This window comes from Pseudopipra pipra, chromosome 1 (genome assembly GCF_036250125.1).
Source record: "Pseudopipra pipra isolate bDixPip1 chromosome 1, bDixPip1.hap1, whole genome shotgun sequence".
Classification (NCBI taxonomy): Eukaryota; Metazoa; Chordata; class Aves; order Passeriformes; family Pipridae; genus Pseudopipra; species Pseudopipra pipra.
Genome location: NC_087549.1, coordinates 59,282,397 through 59,307,603, shown reverse-complemented (window position 1 = coordinate 59,307,603; position 25,207 = coordinate 59,282,397). Strand labels below are relative to the sequence as shown.

Below are 25,207 nucleotides of genomic sequence, written 5' to 3'. Positions count from 1 at the left end.
CTTCTTCTCATGGTCTCCAGAACAGAGTTAACTTTTTTTGGCATCTCCTTCTGCCAACAGATGGCATTTTTTAACAATATCTTTCTCAACACTTGGCCCAATCCTTCCAGACCATGGATGACAAGGACAGAAACCATTTTTTCAGTAGATATACTGAATTTTAGGACTGCCACTCACCTTACCACTAACTGTTAAACACCAGTTTTCACACCATCAGCCTGTTTCCCATTAGTCACAATGCCTGCCTTCTCAGAAAGGGCTCAAACCCTCCCTGCATGACCAGAGGATGTGTTCAGAGTGAGGTGCCTGTGGCCTAACAGAAATGCACATATCGCGCACATCAGAGCAATCTACAGTAAAATAACAAATTAAAAATGCATGTCTGTAAAAGCAGTAGTTACACATGTCACATGTATCATAGTCACACCACTGTGCATCTTGATAATTACCATTTGGGAGTGCATTGAATTGGATTGCATGCAGTTGGGATATCAGTCTGAATCACTGTCTCCAATTCAAATAAAAACATACAGTCTCATGAGTATGTCCCTTATATACCTTGTCTCTTCAGCAAGCACAACTAAATCATCATTATAATCCCATTTAGCATACAAATTGCTAAAAACACATTTTATCAAGTCAGAAAGTTGGTCTTGACTCTTTTGTATCAATTGTAACAGCAGTCTCAAACAGAAGAGTCCTTCTACTGCCTGTGCGGGAGTCTCCCACTCATTTGCTTTAACTCTAGCCAACTCCATGGCAGACTTCCAGGCCAGGACAGTCTTGAACAACATGCTCTGGAATCCATACCAGTTGTTTAAAGATGCTGGGAGCTTTTCTGAATAAAAGTAAATTGCTTCCACTTCAAGTAGTTTTCTTAAATAGCAAAAAGAGAGACTCATAGTCTCATACTGAAGGTCAGGTTTGCAAATCTAATAAAATGATAGATAAGTGAACAAAAATTGGCAAGATAATATAACACATCTGTTACTTAACTCCATGTATTTTCCTAACATTTTCGTATTAATTTTTTTTAAAGTATATGCAAGTTTGAAAAGCTGTTACATAGGTTCACCCCATTTTTCTTTACTAAAGTAAATGTAGACACAAGTATATGATAGGACCAAATGGCAAAATGTAGATTGAGAAAGTAAGAATAGCTGTATCTGGAACAGTCAACTCACATGCAATTATCTCTGATCTAAACAGCTGCACCAAATATATACTTTTTGTTTGGACACATCTGTAGATATGATGTGTGTAATTAATTATTCATTCAAAAATGCAATTTCATGATGCATTTGATTATTTAGGTATAAAACACTTTTAATTCTCAGAGGTGACTAAAAATAGTGATTTTAATTTATTCCTGCTGCCTACAATTACCCACAACCGTGTATTTTTAAATATTTCCAGACTATAAAAATTACTAATTTTTGCCACTTGTGTTTATCTGCATTTAGACTTTGATTTGGATAAATTAAGCTCTCAAGTGTTCCTTGCTTTATGAAACTCTGCATGTTGTACACTTCAACACAAATAAATGACTTCTACCATTAGAGGTTTAAATAATGTAATGTATTTCATGCTCAGCCTGAAGCTGGATTCCAATGAAGTTGCTAATGCACGTAATGATTAAGTGTAACTCAAATACTAACTGTGTTGTTGAAAACATGACAGGCAATAATTTGGTCTATTATATTCTGCCATTTAATTCCCTAGTACAGACATTCTCTGACACGTTATGAAGCAATGATTTACAATTACTCAAGCTGCAAAGGTCAGAAAGTGACATTATAATCATCTACACAGAGATCCCTTCTAATGCACAAAAAAACTAGGTAATACCACACAAAAATAGTTTTACTAGAGTAGAAACTTTCTATTTAAGATTTCCCAAACTGCACAAATATAAATAATTAATTTACATTACAGTACATCAAGGCATCCTTGAAAATATAATGTTTTTCCTACTCCCACCAATAAATTTATGAATAAGTCTTTTTTGCTGGTTAAAAGCAATCTTAAAACCAGGCTTTCACTAAAAGTAGCCTGCAATTAATAGTAATCAGTTAAAAAAATCTGAAAATCTAGAAGATTTTTTAGAACACAGCACACAGGAGTACAGCCAAATTTTTTTAATGCAGCTGATCAAAGCATATCCTTATCTATAAAGAACAAAGATCTATTAGCCATTGTGCTCAATATAGGGTGAGTATTTTTCTTCAGACACTGTCAAAGCAACCAGTGTCACTAAAATACTAAACTTTACAAATCTCTGAACTACTCTTTTAACAACAGCATTAACAACAGCAGCAGAAGTGAAGTTATTTCCATGCTTGGGACACAATAACTGTCCTCAAAGCTTATTTATACAAGGCTTTAAAAAATAACTGAATTTAGCAAAACACTTATTTAGCAGAACATCATATGACATTTTGAGAACTAACTGCGAAAAAGAGTTTCAAAGCAAATTGAGAACTAAGGAGCAGAAAGCAAAAAAAGATTAACACCTCCATCCACCAAAAGACCAAAACAAAGGAAAAAAAAAACCACCAACAATAAAAAACTACAAGAAAGAACTACTGTAGTAAAATACAGAAAAAATCCAGCCTTTTCCAAGCCCTTCCAAATTCCTTTGTGTCTATAATACTTAGTTTTGTTCTTAAAACACTTGACTGCTATATATGAAATACTATATGTGTAATAAACATAATAAAGACATTGCTACAAATGCCCTTTCAATTTGTAGGAAGGTGGAAAAAAATGTTTATATGCATGTTTTAAATACTGAAAATTTTCCTAAAAATCCAAACCTACCTTATACCCATCTTCCTCGGTCGATTTTTAAGAAGTCATAAAGGACAAAAAAAAAAACAAAAGAAAGAAGCAGCCCATCTTACTTGAAACATATAACTACACCCCCAAAAATTCTGATTCTGAAATCAAAGGCAAGAAAAAAAGCAAAGGAATAGTACACACATTTTTAAATCAAACATTGACTATAAGTTCCGTTCAAAATCTCAATTGCAGAACAATGCATTTTTCATGTTCTACCTAAGGCATAAAATTTGAAAAGTGCATGATAAGCCTTTTCACTGCATTTCACCATGAAATGAAACAAAAATTTTATATGCTGGGCAACCAAGATTTCTCATCTAACCCAAGTTATCAGCCAATTTTAGAGCCAGACTTTCAAAAATTCAATTCAAACTTGCAGCAGTTTGCTACCCACAGAAAACAGATACTACCCCTGAAATAATGGGATATATTTTACATCCCTGGGTATGGAAAAGAAAACAATTAACACACATCTGTGATAAGGAAATGAGTAGCAGACAGTTTATTCCAAATGTTAAAACATTAGTAGTGTCCAATTTCTGTGTCATGTAGTTTCTCTGTGCAGCTGGAGAAAAACAAACCCTGAACTTCATTTTAAAAAAACAAAACAACACAGCAAAATTACTGCCTTTTTCAACAACTAAGTGAATTATATATTGTATACTTTGTAGCATGTAAATATGAGGATCACTTGGAAAATTGGGATATAGCAAACCCTTCCTAAAACAGCACAAAAAATACAGCTTTTTCCCTTTTTTTGTAAGATAAAAATTTCCAAATAATTTGTCTTTTAGAAAAGTGGTATTTTGAGACTATACTACACCATGATGTTGCACTGACATTTCACCTTTAAAATGTGCCCAAGTAGATTCAAAACACAAAAACTGCGTTGAAACACAGTTTATCCTCACAACTAGCAGAGGGCTTATTACTATGAATCTAAAAGTCAGAGGACAGAATATTAACTACTGTAGAAAAGAAAACATAGTGCAGGACCTTCTGTTTGTGACAAAATTACAGAGTTAATGTTCCTGAAAGATCACTTCACCTTTTAAAGCATGATTTTTAAAAAGGTAAAATTTATAGCAATTAAAGCTAATGAAGAAATGCAGCATGAGCTGCTTATGTTCAGGAACTAATAGGTCCACTGAGCATTTCTAAGATTATTTAGCCATCAATGATAATGAATTGACATTGTCAGTGGTGTTAATGTACCAATGCTCTATAGTGCCACTAATACGATAGCCAATCCCAGCAATTTTATTTTTTTTTATGTTGCTACTTTATTTTTTTAACTAACACGCTACCCAGTCCTTTCAATTAAAAGAGCAGAAATACAGCACAGGCTATTAACACTTTTTTCTCCTCTGCCACATATAGATATGGCATATTCATTATATGGACTACGGATCAAACTGCTCTGGTCATTCCTCCTTCAAATCCTGATCAATTCTTCAGGACTGTTAGCTACAGTACAAGAACGTCTTTTCCAAATAAAACAGTGGTAGTGTACAATTGTTAAAATACATTTTGGGCGCACATTAAGTGAAATGTAATGATTATTTAAAGACGGACATAAATCAGATTTTTGTGAGCACAGGGTATTGTGGTGCATGTCTCTTCAGCCCATTGTTTTGCCATACCTAAACAGCACAGCTTCAGGTTGTTGATGAAAATTAGCAATACAATACTACACAAAAATGGAAAATGAGTACCTGCTTGGCTACCAGGTATGACATGTCAGCAACATACAGTAAGCATTCAGCTTAGGAAAGTGACTAACATTCCAATCCAAAGTTTAAATCATTCATACATGTTTTAATCTCTCTCTTGCATAACCATTGTGAATCGCAACTGAGAGTTGTATAATTTCTGAGACAGGTTCTGTCAGACATGTCAATCCTGAAGTGATAAAATGAGTTTTTGAAAAAACGAGGCACTGTGCCAAATCCTAATAATTTTAATTCTCTGTTTTAAAAAAGATACTGCATTAGTTAATTTGAGATTTATTTTACTTTTCCTCTCACAATTAAATAGTTAACTAATATGATGATTTTTCAGTTTAAGTTAAAAGAGAATTGAATAAAGAAAGAATTCAAGTTTGTGGACAACTTCTAAAGAACAGAGCTTAGACTTAGCTAAACAGTTCTGTGGATCTGCAGCTGTTAACTATCTCATATGTCAAATTCTTGGCAATTCCTATAGCAGAGATAGTAAATAAATATTTTTAAAACAATATAAACCAGCCTACCATGTTCCTTTTACCCAGGCTGCAAAATAAGGAGTAGCACAAGTTATTCTACTATGGATATACAGTGGACTTAAGAATTGGGCTTATGCATTTTTATTTCTTGTTTCAAGATGTCAGCAATTAATTTTCTTAAGTGAGCAAACCAATCCAAAGTATCTCATAATGCTGCATGAAAAATTATTTGAAAAACAGAGAGATGAATCAGTGAAAATCACTCATCTGCATCTTCAGCTGAAGATACACTTGTCCTTTAAAATATGTAACTCACTTTGTCCTGCAGTAGATTGGTACACTAAGGCTAAAAAACCTCTCTTGCTGAATATTATCCCCAACATCACACCACACTTTTCATGTGTGCACTGCATCATCTAATTGAACCTGTGCTCCTCTACACATTAGCCATAAGACTGCTATAGCAGATTACATAGGTTTGAGTAAAATATTTTTATTTGATGCATATATTAGTTAATTTCTTCAGCATAATAACATTAAAATATATTTTTAATCAGAACTAGGGTATTAAAATCCAACTTTGAATGTCCTATGATGTACCATATATGCCATGGCATTTTAAAACCTTTTAAACATTTCTGCTAAATTAATTAGTTTTGCATTAAGGACTCTCAATGCCTTCTATTAAATGCAACGCATTTGAAGGACAATTAAACATTACGAACGATCCTTCTGAGGAAATAACGACTGTAAAAAGAAAAACAAGATTTTTTGGGTAACAAACAGGAACACAAGCATACATAAAAGACTTCAATTTATTTTAAGTCTTATGCCTGCAATATTTTAGATCCGTTTGTTTGAAAAACCTGTCTTCTGTTTTGTTTTCGTAAAGAATGAAAACCCTAATGGAGTCCAGAAATCTGTTAATGGTACTAAAATTATAACAGTATAGCAAAAGAAAAAACCCCACACAGTAAAGTCTATATTATATATTTTTTATGTCTTTAAATGGAATTTACAGTTCTCTCTGGCAATGTGAATGAACATCCTATAATTTAGTCAATTTACAGATTACAGGTTCAAATTGACCTTGTAGCCCATAAAATTGCTCATCTTCAGTGCAGGATTAGAAGTGGGAAAAGAATGTCATAACTGTATTTAAGGAATTTACCATAACAATGGAAAGGAGGATATGCATGCATAATTTTAGCCACTCTTGCTCACATCACAGTTTTCAACTCTGAAACAATGCATATCCTGCGCTCTTCTCCTGGTTAACCATGGTGGAGACTGTTTCAATTTACTCACCCACAGACATGACACTTGTATTCCCTCATCCCAAGGTGCCTCTTGACATGGTTTCTGGCATCTCCGAGCTGAGCTGTTGCAAAGTGGCATATCTTGCACTTGAATGGCTTTGATCCTAAGTAAAATTTAGCATAAGATATGAGTTGAATTAGAATAAAATATCACCCACAGTTAAAGAAATAAAAATCCTGAGAAAAAAATAACCTTTTAAAAAGCCTATCCCACATTTAACCTGTTTGAGATTTTTGCCTAATAAAAAAGGTATCTTGTACATAAATTTGTAACTCTCAGGACACAGACAGTATACACTATAAATTACTCACTCAGGTTTCCTAAAGTTCAACATCACAGAAAATACTCTCTTAACTTTTAATTTGTTCTTTTTCTTATCATTAAAAACCCCACAAAATACATTAAATGAGGACAATATAGTAGGTAGATAACACTTCAACAAGATGGCAGAAGTTGTTCTACCCCTTTCCCCATTTCCAAATGGGGACCAAGTAATGGTCTTAAAGAGGCTTGGTATTGGTGTAAACTGCAAAATGTACTTGTTTTTTAAGCAAATATTTTTAAAGCAAAGTAATTTTACAAGTCTTCTGACTTTGAATAGATTTCACATTAGCATTGGTATTTCAGATTTGTTCTGTCACACACAGAAAATGATTCATCACCTAGCTATTGTAATGGCATGCAATGTATGAATATACAGTGGATAAAATATTATGCCTTTATGACTGTTTTATGGTCAAGAATTTACGATTATTCTGCAAAACAGAAGTATTGACATTTTGGCTATTATTTATTTCAAGAACAAACTTTAATACTAAATGTCTGCTGCAAACCAAAGAACTCTGAAATTATTTCTCCAAAGAAGAAGTATCAGCCTATTTCTTGTATCCCATCAGTTCAGAAAAAAATCAAATTATTTGTCTATCTTAATTAACAGTGATCCTCTCTCAAGATGGAAAAACTATTTTTTTACTGACATAGTTAAATTGGGCACATGTCAGTCTCCATGTTATTATGCAGCAACACTATTCTAGTAGCACTTCACAATTTTCTGACCACTAAATCCTTAAATCAATAAATCAAAATCATGGAATTGCAGTTAAAAGTAAGTACAATATGGTCACAGAGTCTTCATATTATGTTTAATATATGTTTTGTGAAGTACTTCTTCCAATACAGTTAAGCATAATATGAAATATGGGATCTTTAATAAATATACATAAAGAGTTCTGATAAGAAAAATGTTGCACTATACCATACTTGATCGATGACCCTTTTTGCTTTGCCCTTGAAAACAGAACATCCTCCAAGAATGCACTGGTGAAATTGAGGATCTTAGTAAAAATTTTTAGAGTCTTAAATTTCAATTTAATTCCCAAAAGCTAACGAAAAATGAAGCATTTAATTTTAATCTTCTAACTGAAATAAAAAAGTCAACAGTACTAAGCACTGGCAGACAAGGTTGAATATTTCACAGTTCAATGACAATGAAGCCAGATCTCTTAATACTTCCATTTCTACTGTTGGAAGTAGATGTAAAATATATTTAGCACCTCAATGGTTATATCTAGTCAGCTTTATATGTTTAAATGTCAAAAGCAGGTTCAGACTGCAGCTCACAGCAATCACATTCTATCCATCACTCGAAAAACCCCCAGTTTATTTAAATGATCCTGATAAAACTAAATTAATCATTAATTTGGTGACATTTCAAATCAACACTGCATTCTACAAAGATATCCCTGCAAATAAAGAAAACTATCTTTGCATTAAAAGAATATTAAAAGTTGACGTTTTAACTTATGATCTTTAATTGCACAATTAATAACATCAAGACCACAGTTGGAGAGGATTTTTTTAAATCTATTGGTGTTTATACTGCTCTTTTTCTCATAGAATTCAAATACCATGTGGATTCAATCCTGTGTTCCCTTAGTTTCTCTCCTACTGATTAAATTGTAAATTTGTTCCTCATTCTGTTACTGCAGGTGTCCCACAGGGCTTCCATGCAAGACCTTTGCTGTTTTCCATTTACATGACTCCTTTGTGTAGGACTTGAGTTAAGACCAATTGTGGCTATGGTGTGCTGACAATACAGAAATGTATTATTCTGTTGACTGCTCTCATCCAAAAACCACTGAGGCCTTGAATGTTTTTGATTTTTTTTCCTCAGATCCAGAGCTGAATCTCTGTTAACATCTCCATTTAAACTCCATGAAAATTCAAGTGCAGGCAAGCTTGTCAGCACTTAGCACCTAAAATAAAAGCAGCATATCTCCCTTTTAGGTTGCTGGTGCCAAATTTGTTCCAGTATGTTCTTGAGTGGAGCAACCCAAAATTTTATATTAAAAATGAAGACAGTAGACTAAGAGTTAAACTAACATGGAAAAAATAAAATCTGTATTTGCCATAAAGCTATCTGAAACAATGTTGAAGCAATAAACAATTACTTAGCCGTATTTATCACAAACTTTAATAGCTCTCTTATGCTGTTAATGTCATATATTAGATTTGCACTTAGCTTTTAGTTCACAGAAAAATGATAAAAATACTTTCAATATAGCATCTTTTCAACCAAATTACTTAAAAAAAAAACCAAAACCAAACAAAACCAGGATTACTTTACCCACAAGTTATGGCATGGAAAACAAGTGTACATTTTCTGATGGTAGCAGTAAACAATAAGACTCTTAACAAGAGAATTAGGGGAAAACCAAACCAACCAACCAACAACAAACAAAACAAAACAAAAACATAACAGCAACAAAAAAGTAAAAACAATAAACCATCACCACACCAAACTGAAAATAAGAGTAAATTTAAGAGTTCTAATCAGGCAGACACAAACCATGCTACTGTTTTATAACAAAAGACTCAAGTTCGTAGTCCTCACTTTACATTAGGACAATACAGACCCAAAGCTGTAAAAAAGAAATCACTGTCTCAGCTTTAAGCCAGGCAAAGGCAACATCATTGCACCTGCAGGCACAGCCGTGTTCCTAGCTCAGGCCCGATACAAAGCGGGCAGAGCCACACGAAATATCATCGTACCATTTCCTCCTATGTTTAGGACAAGGGAGTAAGATACCACACTTACATTGGACAAAACTGACATTAACGGAGAAATCTGACAAGAAAAGAAACAAAGATGATGTGGTTGCAGGTGATTTTTCCTCAGATGTTGATTGTTAATTAAGTTTATGGGACCTCCATCAATTGCGAACTAAAAAGTCTTCCACCTCTACTACTCCTTTTATTCTTCTTTACACTTCCTCATTTTCACTTGTCAACATTTGATGGACTTATTTGTTATGTCCTCTCTAGCAAAGCTTTCCTTTCATTTGCAATGCGAAAATCTCCTACATTATTAAATGGTATTTTGAAACACTATTTTTCTATTAATGGAAATCATTAGTTATATCTTTGTAAAACTTTCCCTTCCCTTCCCCCTACCAACCCAAACCATCACTAATTACTCAATTTAAAAAAAAGGCAAGGAGTTGGGTATGGCTACACACACATACAGACATATACAAACATATTTATATACATCCAGATGCTGAAGAAAGATCTTTTTAAAAGCACATAATCAGAAAAATAAATGGGAAAATGTGCAGCCATGCTCCTATTATGTACCTGTTGTTACCCTTGAACAGATGAGAAACTGGAAATACTGTAAAATTTGCCTCACCAATGTTACAAGTCAGCGTATATACAGTTAATGGAGTAGGTCATTTCCCTCTGCCACCACTCCCAATAACCTAAAAATATTTGTTTCTTATTAAACTGCATCCACTGTGATACAGATTGGAAGAAAGGGTTCTATAAGACACAAAGAAAACCACAAATATGAAAATACGTATTAGAAGAGTCTTCTTCCCATTAACTATTAATAAAAATCTCTGCATTACTATTTATGTGAATAAGCAAAGAATAAGAAAAGCATTTCATTTAAGGGTGCAGTGAGAGAGGGCAGATAAAACTCGATTCTGTAACCCTTCTATACCTCTGCACGCACCACCAAAAAGTGACTTGCAAAATTAAACGTATTCTTTTACTGCTTTGCATATTTAGTGCTATCCGAAAGCACAATAAAAATATACTCCATGATAAGTCCTACACACAAGATGTTAAAAAGTACACTAACTTTTACTTAATGTTACAATCAATGATGTAACTTATGTAAGTAGGGTTGCTTTGTCATATATTGATAGTTACCTCACTTTCACATCCACATTAACTTGATTTTAAATGCAATTAATACATACAGTCAAGGAAGACTAATGGACTACATTCTGCACTTAACCTGGTGGACATTTTCAAATGGCACAAGTGACCAGTGCAAACCTATTTTGCATTGTAAACGACTAAATAAATCTTAATGGATTAAGAATGATCAGCTATCAACACACAAGGGAAATTAAGTGCTGAAATGCCTACATTGATTATTTTAAATTATTAGCCTTACTCTGTTCTTGAATTTGTATGCTTTTAGTGAGCTTTAACACATTTACAAGACTTATTGACTATAATTACAAGAGAATTCAAGTAATGGACACATCAATTATAAGCAACATGTCTTGACCAGACAGTTGCATAAAGAATTCTAAAGAGAGCTCCATTAGCATCCTCCCCCTTAGTTTTATTCAGTTTTATCTGCCATAAGAGGGCATATTAAGGGCTTATACAGCTGTTCTGACCATGTGAACACAAGCATCCTTCTAAAGACTTAACACCGCATTCAAAGTTGGATATTAGCTGAAGCAATACAGATAACTACGTTATTGACAGGACAGAAGTAATGCTGAAAGTATTAAGTATGTGAGTTATTGGTATACATGAATACTGCAGTTATAGTAAAATACTTTGAAAGGTTTGAAATACAATGTCCATGTTCCCCAAGATTAATTTAAGGATTTGTTGTCCAGTCACGCCCTTGCCTTTTCATAAAAAAACCTTACAAAACTATTTTAGGATTATGTCAGGAATTACCATTCTTTTATGTTTCTTTTCTCATACCTTTTTGTTCTCTTCCTTGTAACCATGCACTAAGTTTCAAATACTGCATGAATTTAAACTATAGCTTCCATAATAAGCCATTATTTAAAAGTACAGTAAAATAAAACTTACAGTTTTAATGAAAATATGTTCATTGAAATGTGAATTTATTATTCAAATCCACTCATAAATTCAACCATGGAGACACCACTTGTCTAAGCAGAGCTCAGTGATTTAGAAAAGCTGTCTATTTAAAATAAAGAATGTATGGCAGGTTTATAGAAACATCGCAGTGAATTTTTACATAAATTTAGAACTGCAGCTTATGCATTTTTCTGCAGAAATGTTTTTAAATTTTCCACTTAAAATTAAACATAAAAATGAATTGAAAGTGTGATCATCACAGAAACTAAATCAGATGCTATGTCCCTGTGCATCACATCAGCACTGCACACCACCTTCCAAAAAGGCTGACCAGTTCCAATCCCTATAACTCATTTCTACGAAAACCTCTTGTTGTATCTTATTGGTATTTATTTAGGAATGATGTAATATTAAATGTCTATCCTGAAACATTATGTAATGCTGAAAGTTTCATTGAATCGAAATTAAATAAACAATTTGGATATTAAACAAGTGCAAGGAAGAGAAAATTAGAAAGACCAACTAATTGTTCTCTCAAACATCACCACGTCATTATATAAATTTAAGAACCACTCACTGGTTACAATTTAGATTAAAAGGAAGAAAATCTCTCTATATGGAACAAAAAGCAGAAGGGTGACTGCACTTAAAATGTTCTTACATTTTCTGCCCTCTGATTACTGTATTTTCATATCCCTTTAGGTAATTTTGAATGTCATCAGGGGCTCATCAGGCAATACGAATGCCAGTTCATAAGAAATGTTAAAGAAATTAACAAGCAGAAAAAGAACAATGGCAAAAGTCACTCTCTTTGAAAGAGACCACTTGCAAAGAGAGTATTCCATACCTGTATGGGTACGGATGTGAGCTAGGAAGGCCATGGAATTGCTACTTCTACACATCTTCCCACAATACTTGCAGACATTGCCTTGGTTCTCTTCCCTCTCCCTGTTTATTTGCTCAGTGTCTTCCACAATGTATTTATTCACTTCGCGCAGCAGCTCTTCATGTTGCTCTTTGATGTGGAGAAACAAGCTCTGCTCCGAATCGAAGGGCTCCGTGCACTTCAAACACTTAAAGGTTGCGCCTCCTTCAGGCAGCTCCTCCACACTCGCCTGCTCATTTCGCAAGTGCCCAGCACTGGCCAAGTGCTGGTGAAGGTTGCTCTCTGTGTAAAATGATTTTCCGCAGAGTAAGCAATGAAAATGTTTTTCCTTTGAAGGATGTTTCATGGCTATGTGAACATTCAGTCCGCTCAAACCATCTGCTAGAAAACCACAGTCATCACAGCGAATACGTGTCGATTCCCCAAGGGAAATTCCTTCTGACTTCTTCTTTTTCCCACCACTCGGTGAAGTGTCTGCTTTCATGGTGAGCTCATTAGCTTTCACTGCACCCAGCACCTGTCCTTCTGCAGACTGGTCAGTGGTCTCCCCATCCTGATGACTTTTTAACCTGACTATAGAAGAATCAAACTTGCCAAAATTTTGTGTTGCCTTTCCTTTATCATCACCACTGATAATTGTTCCTAAAGGCTCATTACTACTTTCTTGCATGCCTTCAGCTGTTGAGCCATCTGCCTCCCAAACATTGTTATTTATAGTTACTTCAGCTTCATGTTGTGCTTCCATAAGGGCTTCTTCCTCCTCCCCAGTAGGATCCTCTCTGAAACTTCTGTCACCATCTAAACTATGTATATTTTGTACCATTTCTCCAATGTTTCCAGAAAAATTTGATTGCTCTACTGCACTACTTGTTTCTGGAAGACTTAGCATAAGTGGGTTATTTTTCTTCAGTGATTTTATTTTGAGACTGTCTTTGTTTCTACACTCTACTTCAGGGTTTTCACTATTTTCTTCCAAGCTTTCCTCGCCTTTTCCTGAATTCAAGTTTGTGTTGCTTGATCTATTTTGATTTTCTGCAGTGCAATCATCATCTGAGTTAAGCAGCTCCTGGCCATGCTTCCTTTTCTGCACCTCACAAGTACCTGTTTCTTGAACTGATACTTCCTTGGAAGGTGCAGCAACTTTATCTTTCTGAGGTGTTTGCTGGAATCCTTCACAAAAAAGGTTTTCTCCTCCATTTTTAGACTCCTCATCAAGTTCATCTCCTACTGCATTTTGGGAACTGACATCTTTAGGGGTTCCTGGAGATGTATTTTCATCTAAGACAGTACACTCAGTCAAGCTTTTATTCATATGATCACCTCGTGCTGCATCATTGGCACATTCTGTTTCACCTGAAACAGTTTTCGATTCTCCTGTGCTGTGATGGTGTTCCTCTTGAGGCAAAGCAGTGCCTTCTTTAGCAATATTTGCTGTATTTGCTTCCTCCCCAGAAGAAGAATAAACATAAGATTCTCTTCTAATTTTATGTTTCTCTGTTGCTGCATGCCTAATCATCTCTCTGCGAGTAACAGCATAGTAGTCACAAGCCATGCAGTAGTATTCAAATTGTTTTGTATGTTTTCGCTTCACATGCAGCTCTAAAGAAGCAGCAGAATGAGCAATGAAGTTGCAGTGTACACACTTGTTGTCATTTGCACCCATTGCTCTTCGCTGGAATCTTGGGTCACCATCTTGAGCAACCCTCGCTGGTTCCAGAGGTACACGTTGGTTTATATTTAATGGATTGATAGCAGGCTGCAAATCTGGCAGCCTAACTTTTAGCTCAGTATCTCCTCGCTCAACTTCCTGATTGTCTAAGACAGAATTTTCCAAATCTGGTGACTGGCCACCATCCTCAACATGTTCATACAAGGCAGTCATGGGGCTGTTAACCTTCTTGATCATGGATTCAAAATTACCTCCTTCAGGGCTAACAATGATCTCCGAGTTCTGTTTTCCACATCCTTCTATTTCAACACGACTTTTGTGTTTTTTGGTTGCACAGTGGCGTTCCATATCTCCTTTGGTTACAGTGTAGTAATTGCAAACCTTACACAAATAGCTGTACTGATGACTGTGCTTTCGCCTGATGTGAACAGTCAAATTAGTAACACTGGAGGCCAAGAGACCACAATGGGTACAGGTCCTAGAAATAGTGCCTTTCAGTTTTCCTCTTTTGGGTGCATTAGCTAAAACCAATTCATTTTCACCAATGCTTTGATCAAGTGGAACAACTTCCTTATTTCTTGATATGGTTTCTACAGAAGAGGATGAAACATGTATAATTTCTTTATCTAACTGAGTATTTCCGCTCCCAGAAACAGAAGTATCCACCACTGGTTTAATACCGCCAACACCAACACAAACCTTTACAATACATTCTTCAAAACGTAGTCCAATGTTGTTTTTCCTGGCATTTTCAAGATGCTTGCTTCTTTTGATATGCTTCTCCATTCCTTCCTTACTCAGTGAGTAAAGATTACATGCTTTGCAAAGGAAGTGATATTCTTGTGCATGACGTAGTTTTATGTGCCTTGTAAGAACTGTGGAAGATCTTGTCTTATAAAAACACTTTTTACATTGAAATTGGGTTTTATTCAGAACAGAATGCTTTAGCTCATTTCTATGACTTATGAAGGAAGAGTCTGGAGTTTTTGCTTGCATTGATACTTCCATTTCACTCGCAAGTCTTTGGCTATTGTTTGATACTGAGTCAGTGTAAGTTACCGCTTGCAAGGTCTGATCACTGTTACTCAACGGAGTAGCTTGCTGAAATAATGAACCATTGTGTTTCTCATTTTTTTGATGATTTATCAGCTCTTCTTCCAATTGAAAAAAAAGAATGCAAGTTGGACAACTATGGGACATATTATGCACTTCACTCATATGGCTTTGAAGGTTCATCACATTCAAGGTGCTAAATGAACAGAGTTCACAATTAAAGCTACAATCACCCATCTGGTGTTTACTGTCCTGACAGTGCTGCTTCATGTCTTCCCTGATTCCAGATGAATAGCTACACATCTGACAATGAAACTGGACCCTTTTTGTATGAAGCTTCGCAACATGAGTTTCCAAACTTCCTCTGTTCTGAAAAACATGACCACAGTCCATACAAGTATGAAGAGTACCATGATCAGCAGTAAGTTTAACATCAGAATCTTTAGCACCTGCAGTGGTAGAAGAAAGGGTATTTGGCTTATCTTCAGTAAGATCTTGAATTTCTGCAGTAGCATTGCAATTACTTTTAGCATCAGTTTCTAATTCTGTATGTGACATAGGGCTTGAATCACCAGGTTTAAGCTGTGTGCTGGAAATATGCTGTATGTGTACTCTCCGAGTTTCAGACTTGTCTCTCTTACTATTACCCAACAAGCTGTACCTTCTTTTAACCTGCCTTTTTAATCTGAAAGACCTACTCTGTCCAAATGGAGACCTTAACAGGAAAACGTTTCTTTTATGTTTCAGTCTATTAAATCTCCTTGTCCTGTGTAAACTGTTAAGTAGCTTTTTGGTAGTTAGAGGGAATTCTGTTTTCTGCAAGATATTTTCTGATGGTCCCGGTATTTCTAGTTGTTCAGTATGAACTTCATCATTTCCTCGTATACCAGAAGAAAGCAATGTTTCTTCTGTCATAGTATCTGTTTTTTCAGTGGGAGTATTTGAAGATGGTATCATTTCAACAAGTTCACTGCCATCATTTTGTTTAGGCAAGCTTACTTTTGAGTCTTTCAGTGTAGTGCAAACACTTAATTCTTTTGCATCAGCAGTTCTTGTCTGTAATTTATTGGTCCCAAGTTTTGCTCTGACTTTCCTGTCTTTGGTTGCAGTAGAGTGTTGGGTTTTAAAGGATTTTTTTGTCAATATCTGTACAAAACCTCCCCGTGCAGCAAGATTTTGGCGTCGAAGATGAGTCTTGCCAAGGAAATGAGAATTCAGGAGACTCTCTTCAGCACTCTGAAAACCACAAAGTTCACAACAAAAGATCTTGGATTTCTCATGTCGCTTAACATGCATATCCACTGAACCACATTCATCTATGCAACTGCCATGAGGGCATATTTGCTCTTTTGATGCTTTAGAGAGGCTTTCTAAATGTTTATGTTTTGCCATATCAGAGGAGGAAGGTAAAGCCTCATCACTTATTTTGCCTTTAAGATCTTTCTCTATGTTTCCAACTGTACAGACACCACTGATTTCTTCTGAAGAAGGAAACTTATCAGGAACAGTAGCTGATACCTCTTGCAAACGTTTATTTTCCTTGTGAATGGAATCATCATCAGCACATCTGAAATCATAATGTAGGCACAGGATATCTGAATTAAATATGTCACTACCCGGACAACTGGTGACTCCTTCCTTCTTTACAGCTCCAGCTATCATACTATCTGCTTCTCCAGCTAAAACTTTTTGTAATTTCCTTCCACTATCTTTCATGTCTTCTGAAGAACTCTGCTTTCTTTTTCTGGAGACATTTTCAGGCTTGTCTGCTTCAACAACATCCAGGTTTGGTGATCCTGACAGCGCTCTTTTGTTTGTGCCATTCTCTTTTCCTTTCTTTTCAAGGTCCCCGAACACTTCATCTGATAGAAGCCTTGTTTTCTGCTGAGATGAAGAGTCACATCCAGCATTTTCTCCTGATGTATTTCTGGAGGATTCTTCTGTCAACTCAACTTGTAAATTCTCATCAACATCATCTCTCTTCTTATTTTCCTCCTCATCCATCCTTAACATTGATATTATCAATTGTAGATCATTTGGCTTTGTACCTACAAAACAAAATAGTTGTTATTATTAGTCTTTTATGCACAATCAAAAGTTAAAAAGACTCCTGCAGTATAGAAAATTAAAATCATGGCAGAAAGATACAATGAGAGATATGAGGCTACATTTTCAGCATGGTATCTAAACCACCTTCTAGGCACTTGCTTACAGGGCTCTCACTGTGATGAGCACCATGTGAGCAAGCACCGGATGCAATAGTTTTTGTGTAATCAAGTAATCTACTACATACTTAAACTTGAGCAGACAAGCCTGACCTTGTTTCTGGAAGCATATTTAGGGCACAAAATATTAAAAGCTTTCAGGGAACTGGTCATGGAATGTTTAACTGTTCCTGAACTAGAAATGCAGGTTCCCAAATTTAAAAGCTTGAAATAATCATGACTTATAATAATTATGCAACAACAACCAAAATAAAGTCAACATAAATATTCTAAAAGATTATGCCCCAAGTATCATCCCATCATTCCTAAAATACCTTGTAAAATTTCATTTCCCAACTGTGGAGGAAGGAGGAGAAAAAAAAGTCATGAAATAGCAGTGCAGAAAAGCACAGCACCTTTGAAACCCAGCACAAACTCCAACCATCCAAATCCAGCTACCAAAAGCTTTGGCTCAACTGTCCACTGTGACCTTCCTGTTCCCAAAAAGATGTCACCACTAGAAAACTGATGCTACCAACACAGTTTATAAGAGGGATGGGGGTGGGAAATCAAATCTTGACATTTATTACCTTTTCATTTTGATATGAAGCAACTGAGAATTGAAAATGCATTTCATTTTAACAGATGATTAAATACTAAATGTTTATCTATGTGCTTTACACTATGATTTAAACATCAATTTGTTGCAGATCCAAGTATTCGGTTTTTTGTTCAGTTACTCATTGAATGAGGCCATGACCACAACTGTAAGTACTTCCTGACAAGATTAAGTAATTGCAATGTTGATACAGATAACGTAGGGTACAAAAACCCATTCAAGTACACGCTAAAAAAATAATTATGCTTAATTTTGAGGACAAACTAAGAAAGGATTAAACTGAGAAAATACATTCAAATTAGTTGGATGAGGGAAGTAAAAAAGTGTTTTTCTGCTTAAGAATAATTTATGGACAGCCCCTAAGGAATTGAGTGCACATTAGTTGAATACATTGAACAGTTTTTCAACTGTAGGTTGCTCATTGAGCTAAAGCACTGACCAAACCCATACCGAGCTAGTTACACCTAACAAGAGAATAACCACCTCCAGATCACAATAGCCTTTTGTAGGATCACAATATTGCTCCTCTAACTGTAGTTTTCTGATTCTTATACACTATTATTTTTCTTTGTTCACTAAACCATGAGAGGAACTATCACAATTAGTAAGAATTAAAACAATCAGATCTATATTCTCAGCTCAGTCAGCATATTGTATGTTCAAAAATGCTACAGCAATTAATAGCAGGACCAGAGAAGCCTCTGAAGTGCAAGCTTATCCCAAAAAAGGTTTATGAGCACTGTTTGGGATACAGAAAAAAAGACTGGATTAAAATTATGTTGTTTAACTGCGGTACAGGTTTATTTATATAACTTGCAAAATATCAAGTTACTTCAGTGATCAGTGCCACCAGTTCATGCTTAAATGTTTGCACACAGCAGCCGTGGGTCCCTTCCCTTGCTGCACCTCCACTGCAGGTTCCCACCCCACCACTGAGACCTGACTACTCTTCCCTTGCATGGCCTGGAGAAGAAAAGCAGGGGTTTTTTTGCTGTACATGACAATTTGCAATCTCAAACCAATTCTCCATCTTCTTTATAAGATACTTTCCTCTAAGACCATAAGATTTATCAAAAAACTTGTCCACCGGTGAACTAATACTGATGTTGAACATTTCCACTGTCAAAGCTTGTATCAGGATAATTAGAGGTTTCTCCATCAACAGAAGTGTGGCCTTTTCTGCCACTCTCGTGCAAATTCAGCTCACCTCCACCAGCCACTCACACATCTAAGAAACATGGTTGATTATCTGCATACAGTCTCTGCAGGTTTAACCTGGTTTCTTGGCATTTTTTCACAAACTCTTCAGTAGAAGTTCATCCTGCTCTGTGCTCAGATCACAATCCCAGTTCTGGTGTCCAGTCTGTCTTCCACTCAACTGTATTGCATCAATTATGGATTTTTCAAATGCTTAGGAAAAAAAAATGTATTTCCTCTATTTTATCTTTGTAAACCATTTGTAGTCAGAACTACAAACTAGTTGCTAGACAAGTGAAAAATGCAAACCATAAATCTCATAGGTGCTGCCAATAGCTTCAGCATGAAATTAAAATAGTCATATTTGTAATACAAATATGCTAAGGAGCCTTACACCCCAGACTTCTTGCCTAATTCTCCCAATTCTCCAAGTCAGCAGTAAATGGAGGCAATTATCTCTGCCTTCATTTCATGACAAACTCCTAGCAGGCAGACCATGGATGGACTCTGTTCCATTTATAGGCAGTATTTCTAATTAAGTCAATTCTCTCACATCTACCCCCACAACTAGTAGGCATTATCAAGGCTCCTCAGCTGCACAGGAGGCTAGGTGTGGCAACAATTAATGATACACCTTTACCAATCTCATTGCTACCTCACATCTGAGTTTCCACACATGCTTTTCCCAGAGTTAGATTTGCCTCTGTCCCACCTCCATATAATATCACGGTGTGGGAGCCTGCACCTGCAAGAAACCATAATCCAGAAAGAATTCTCTATGAAAGAAAACAACAATGGTTGCTGCTGTTTCTCTACAATTACCCCTATATTAATTAATTTACGAATTAAATAGCCTTCAATTTCTATTAGCTCTCTCTTAAAGTTGCCTTTAGGACAAGAGTACATCTGAGATAGACACTCAATGGCTACCGTCACTACTTTTGCTGTACCATAGTCAGCAATTTGCTGAGCTCTGGTCAGTTCTCCACATCTCACACAAGATCTAGACCACAGCACTGAACCATGTCTCCTGCTACAATCTTTGCTTAGTTAACACTGCTGCGCCTCTAACACAATTTCAGTAGCACACACTTCAGCTTCTTTGATGGCAGAGTTGTGCCTCACACCCAAAGGGAGCTGTGGGCTCCTTCCTGCATGGATTTATTGCATGAACGATTATTACTACTTGAAAAAGCATTCAACATACCACAAGCCTCCTGTAGGCAAAAGGAGCCTTCCTCTGCTGTAAGCTTCTCTCCCAAAAGCCTCTTCCCAGATTTGCCACAAGGCAGGAGGACAATGGCAAAGAATAAAGTGGTCATAAATCTGGGTGGTCCTAATCCTCTGCTTGCCTAAGCCAATTCACCTCTGCTCTCATCAAAGCCACCACACTAATTAAGGGCTACCCTGCAGTTGGTATTATATATATATACAATGGTATAATATAGAGGAACCAATGCAGTACAGAAGGCATCAACAGCACTCAAAGTCTGCACAGTTGCAGTGACCGATACATAGTTAAATGGGTTTTTTTAACAAAATTAATGTTGGATCAAACCTGAGTCTGGCACAGGGATCATCATCACAAATGAAGAACCAGCATCTGGAATTTCATTAGATTAATCTAAGAACATTAGAGATTTGTTATGCTAATCCCAAAGCATCTAGAGAACACTCTAGATGTAACATGTAACCCCCTGCAGCCACAGCAGTTTAAGCACATGCTTAAGTCTAACTCCTCCTTATTAGGATGACTGAGTAAGCCTTTTCATAGCAATGTAATGCTGGCAAACTTGTACAGCAGTAGGAGTAGGGAAGAATAGCTCTTGAACTGCCTTATTCATGGACCAGCAAGACTAAAAACAATGCAAGATGCAAGCTCTCATCTTCTAAAGCATCATCTGGTTACATTTTTACAAGCAACAAGTAGTTGTTGATGGTATTGCTGGGTACAACACAGCAGAAGACCAGAGCACAGGATCAAACCCAAGCTAAACAGACAGCAGCCAAATCTTCAGTATTTCCATAGTTTAAAAGCCAGTTCTGTCAAACAGTGCTCTCTTTAATATGGTATTTGATGTTCAAAATGAAGCTGTTCTAACTCAAAAGTGGGTTGACTTCTTGTAACATAAATCTTTTGTTAATGTTCATATAAATCAAGTATAGCTGAACAGATTCTTAAAAGATATGACCAAAAATTAATTTGCCACATTAGCTTCAGGTTAACAAATTTTTCTGCTTGGAGACAGTCATACATTACCTAATGCATTTTAAGGTTCTTTGCAGCACACTGCTGTTCCTGAGTTTTGGAAAGAAACCTGTTGTGACCAAAATATTTTTGTGCAGAAAAAGCTGAGCTCAGTAATTCTACTGGAAATAGGTGCTATAACATAATGCATTTTTCGTCAGTAAGATTCTAAATATCTGAAAGAAGTGAAACATGTTTTTAAGATCTTCAAAAGCAAAATGTTTATGTTAAGTATATTACATTTCATAGTCCAAATATCCAAATCTTAACCGAATATATTAGGAGACACACATTCTTAAATTGCAAGTATATAATACACAGTAATTTGGCTATGTTACATAAACCAATATAGCTAAAGATCCTCCTCTTTCATCCCTTGGGATTTCCAAATCATCAGAATCATGGAGCTTTTGTTTCAATATTTAAACTAATTTAAAAGATACCCCACAGTCAAAATTCAGCACCATCTCACTACCTCTAAAGAAGAAAATACAACAAAAAAAAACTCAAAAAATAGCACTTCTTGAGCTGCCACCACCATTTTTTACCTGATAACAATGCAGATTTTGTATTCTTTGTACAAAGCTTTTTTGTATATTGATACAGTGTCTGCTACAGTTCTATACACAAGCATCAGCCATTTGTGGACAGAAGCTCTTCTATGATGGAAGTAGAGAGCATTTTAGTTGAGTGTTCTAATTTTTTTCTGCTGGTCCAAAAAAACAATATATGATGTCTCTATACCAAAAGTTGGAGACAGTGCAGTTCAGCTTTTCAGTGTAAGACTTGCTTTGCCCTAATCCTCAAATGAAATTTAGAAATTAGTAATCTTAAATTAAGATCAAAAGGACAAGCAATTTAGTGATGATCCATAAACCTGTAATAAACTACAGAATTCCTTAACTTGATGCTCAATACAATTTTATTTACTTCTCTTTTTGGTCACATGCCAAGGGAAGGGGCAGGGAAGTGTACAGAAGAACCCAAAGAGAGTACATTTACAAGTACTAAATTCTACTTCCTTTTTTTATTATTATTTGTTATGCTAATCCCAAAGCACTTCTCAGTCACAGTACTATTGTCTCCAAGTATTCAATGCCCAGTCTGCAGTGTTTGTAAAGGATGTGACATATGGAAAACAGAGTTTCATTTTTTTTCCAGTAAAAATTCTCCTTTTCAGACAATTAATTCTTTCGATGAAATCATAGATACAATGAAGCAAAATCATTTTAATAAGCTCCTTAAATAGCCTGCACAAAACTGAATGTGAATTCATCTCAACATACAACCTCTGTGTCAAATAAGCATCTTCTCAGGGGCATAACATCCTTCCTAAATCAAATCATACATCTGTCTCATGGCCTTACAAAGTTACCTCACTCCCTTCAGAGAGACTAATCCAAGCTAACAGTCTCCTCCATAATGGAATGCAGGAGACAATATGGTTGTTGGTTCAAATGGAACAAAGATCACTATTTTCTGAGGAGTATTTGATACTATCCATTACGAATATTTGTTTTCCCTTGCAGCTCAAAAATGTTGGAACTTTGAGCTTTGCATCATAAGCCTGCTTTCCATGTAAAGCCACTCCTTTTCCTAGGATAGCAAAATCACCACAGGAGACTTCCAAACAAGCTGCAGACTCCCAAGACTAAAGAGTTCGACATTTCCACATAGATCTATCCACAACAGTTTAAGTAACAAAATAAAAAGCCCCCTGATAGTCATCACCTGTGTATCACCGAAAATGGTGAGTTATCTGCACCCATTAACTTCATTTCCTCAGAGCCACTAGAAAGAACTCTAACGGCATCATGGGGAAACACACCCTGCAGTACTACTCACATGCTGCTTGCTTCTGCTTCCAAACCACTCAAAGTCCTTCCTGGTGGGCAGAAATTGGCAACGTAAAGGAAGTTCTTGTGAATTCCTGGCATAAGGAACATATTCTTTAATTCATATCAAAAAACAAAAAAGCAAAAATATTAAAAGGGAAGGCTCCCTAGTTCATCATCCACTCATTTCAGAAAGAGCCAAATGCTGCTAAATGCAGCAGTGACCACTGACTAGATCAGCTTTGAAGAGGAAGTCAAAAAAGACAGACATAGATATACATTCATTTCAAGTGCTGTCAGAATCAATAGGCATGTATATCCAAGACAGAGAATGAGGATATGCACTAGTATCTCCTAAAAATTGTTAAGTAACCTCCAGATTTTCAATTTTTGAAAATTTAAAAAGGTCCGTTTATTTTGAATTTTAAATTCAAAGAATTCTGCCTGTTTCCAGAGCAAGGTATACATATAACAATAGCAATAAAAATATTCAATACAAACTTCTGAGGATCCAAGAAAGACTGCATATAGCACTCTGATATTTATTTATGAAAAGGACTTTAAAAGTATTCTCAAAACACTTTAGAGAGTTCATCAGGTCCAGGAAAGAAACTCCCAGGAAAGAAATATTCATTTTTCACATACAGTAATAAGTCCTGCAGTTTGTGGGAATTTTCCAAATGACATGGTTTCATGCAAGATGCAATTCTCACCAACTACACCAATTAAAACTAGAGAGAAGCAAAAAGCAAAATGCAAATTGAATCCCTTTCTACTTTTGGCTGTAGTACCCTCCCACATGCAGCAGACCACACTAGAATTATCAGAGAAAATACATAGGCACCATCACTGTCACCTGAAAAAAAAAATGTTGGAAGTCTTAACTTCTTCCTGCACTTTGGCAGCAAAAGATAAAAGTAAGTTGAAATTGCTGCTACTTGCTAACTTTTACTCCAGAAAATTTTACCCTAGAAACCTGCTCCTAGACGCTCTGACTCTTTTCCTTTAAGACATAGGGTGTATGAATTTCCTTGGAGGCTATTCTGGTGCTTAATATTTGTGAAGACTTACCAAATTTCCATCAAACTTTGCTCAAAATTAAAACCAAAAGAGAAAAAAGGATGGCTTTGTTGGCCCCTTCTTTAATACTATCATATCACACAGAAAGCAACAAGAGGCCTCCACCATCACAGCCTGGAATACATTTGTCTACTAACTCAGCTTGAGCAGTTTGAAAAGGGTGAAAAGGCCAACACAGATGGCCAGCTCTCTGCTCACTGAGAACCAAGAACCCTTGTTTTGAGCTGAGGAAGTAAAAACTGGAAGAAACTGCAAGTTTTTTCTTCCAGGAAAGAAGGAAAAAAAAATGTAAGGTAGGTTGTATTAATTAAGGTATTAATAAAGGAAGGATTAAATTAATTAATGTAAGTACACCAAAAATTCATAGAGAAATAAAATAAGTATTGAATTTTAAAAAATTTTAATAAATAGCAAAATCAAATACATTCAGTGTGAAGTCAGGACACAAAAACTGTAGAAAAAGACATCAAGGGAAGAAGATGGCAGAAAGTAGAAAGGGAAATTTAAAATGTTTTAAATACTTGTATTTTCTGTCTAATCATGTTAATTGCCTTGCCTGTAGCTCTTTAATAACATTCTACTAAGGCAAATCTGGCCCACATGGTTTAGCTTACTGTATTTATCACCATTTAAATTACTGGGGGAGGAATGCGTGTAGTAATCTGCGTATATAGGCACATGCTTCTCAGTGTTGTGCATCCTGTTTTCCTCATCTGCTGCTTATTTAAGAAGTTTGGTTGAAAGCTGTGTGCCTTTTTCGATGAATAGGTAACATAAAGACTTTGGATTTTTTGTGTGATAGTTAACAAAGTTTCCAGAAAAGAATACAAAGTGTACATATGCTTCTAAAGAAAAGAAGTTAATAAAAATAAAAGCATTCTGATGACACCTGGTGGCCACTTCAAACAAG

At 35.7% G+C, this 25,207-nt stretch overlaps 1 protein-coding gene across 1 annotated transcript in view; it reads right to left on the bottom strand.

Moving 5' to 3' along the window:
- ZNF407 (zinc finger protein 407) overlaps positions 1–25,207 on the bottom strand; it is a 335,031-nt gene that overhangs the window by 292,209 nt on the left and 17,615 nt on the right. Inside the window, 2 exon segments of the mRNA XM_064658176.1 lie at positions 6,353–6,467; positions 12,354–17,162. Coding sequence (XP_064514246.1) covers positions 6,353–6,467; positions 12,354–17,162 — 4,924 coding nt within the window.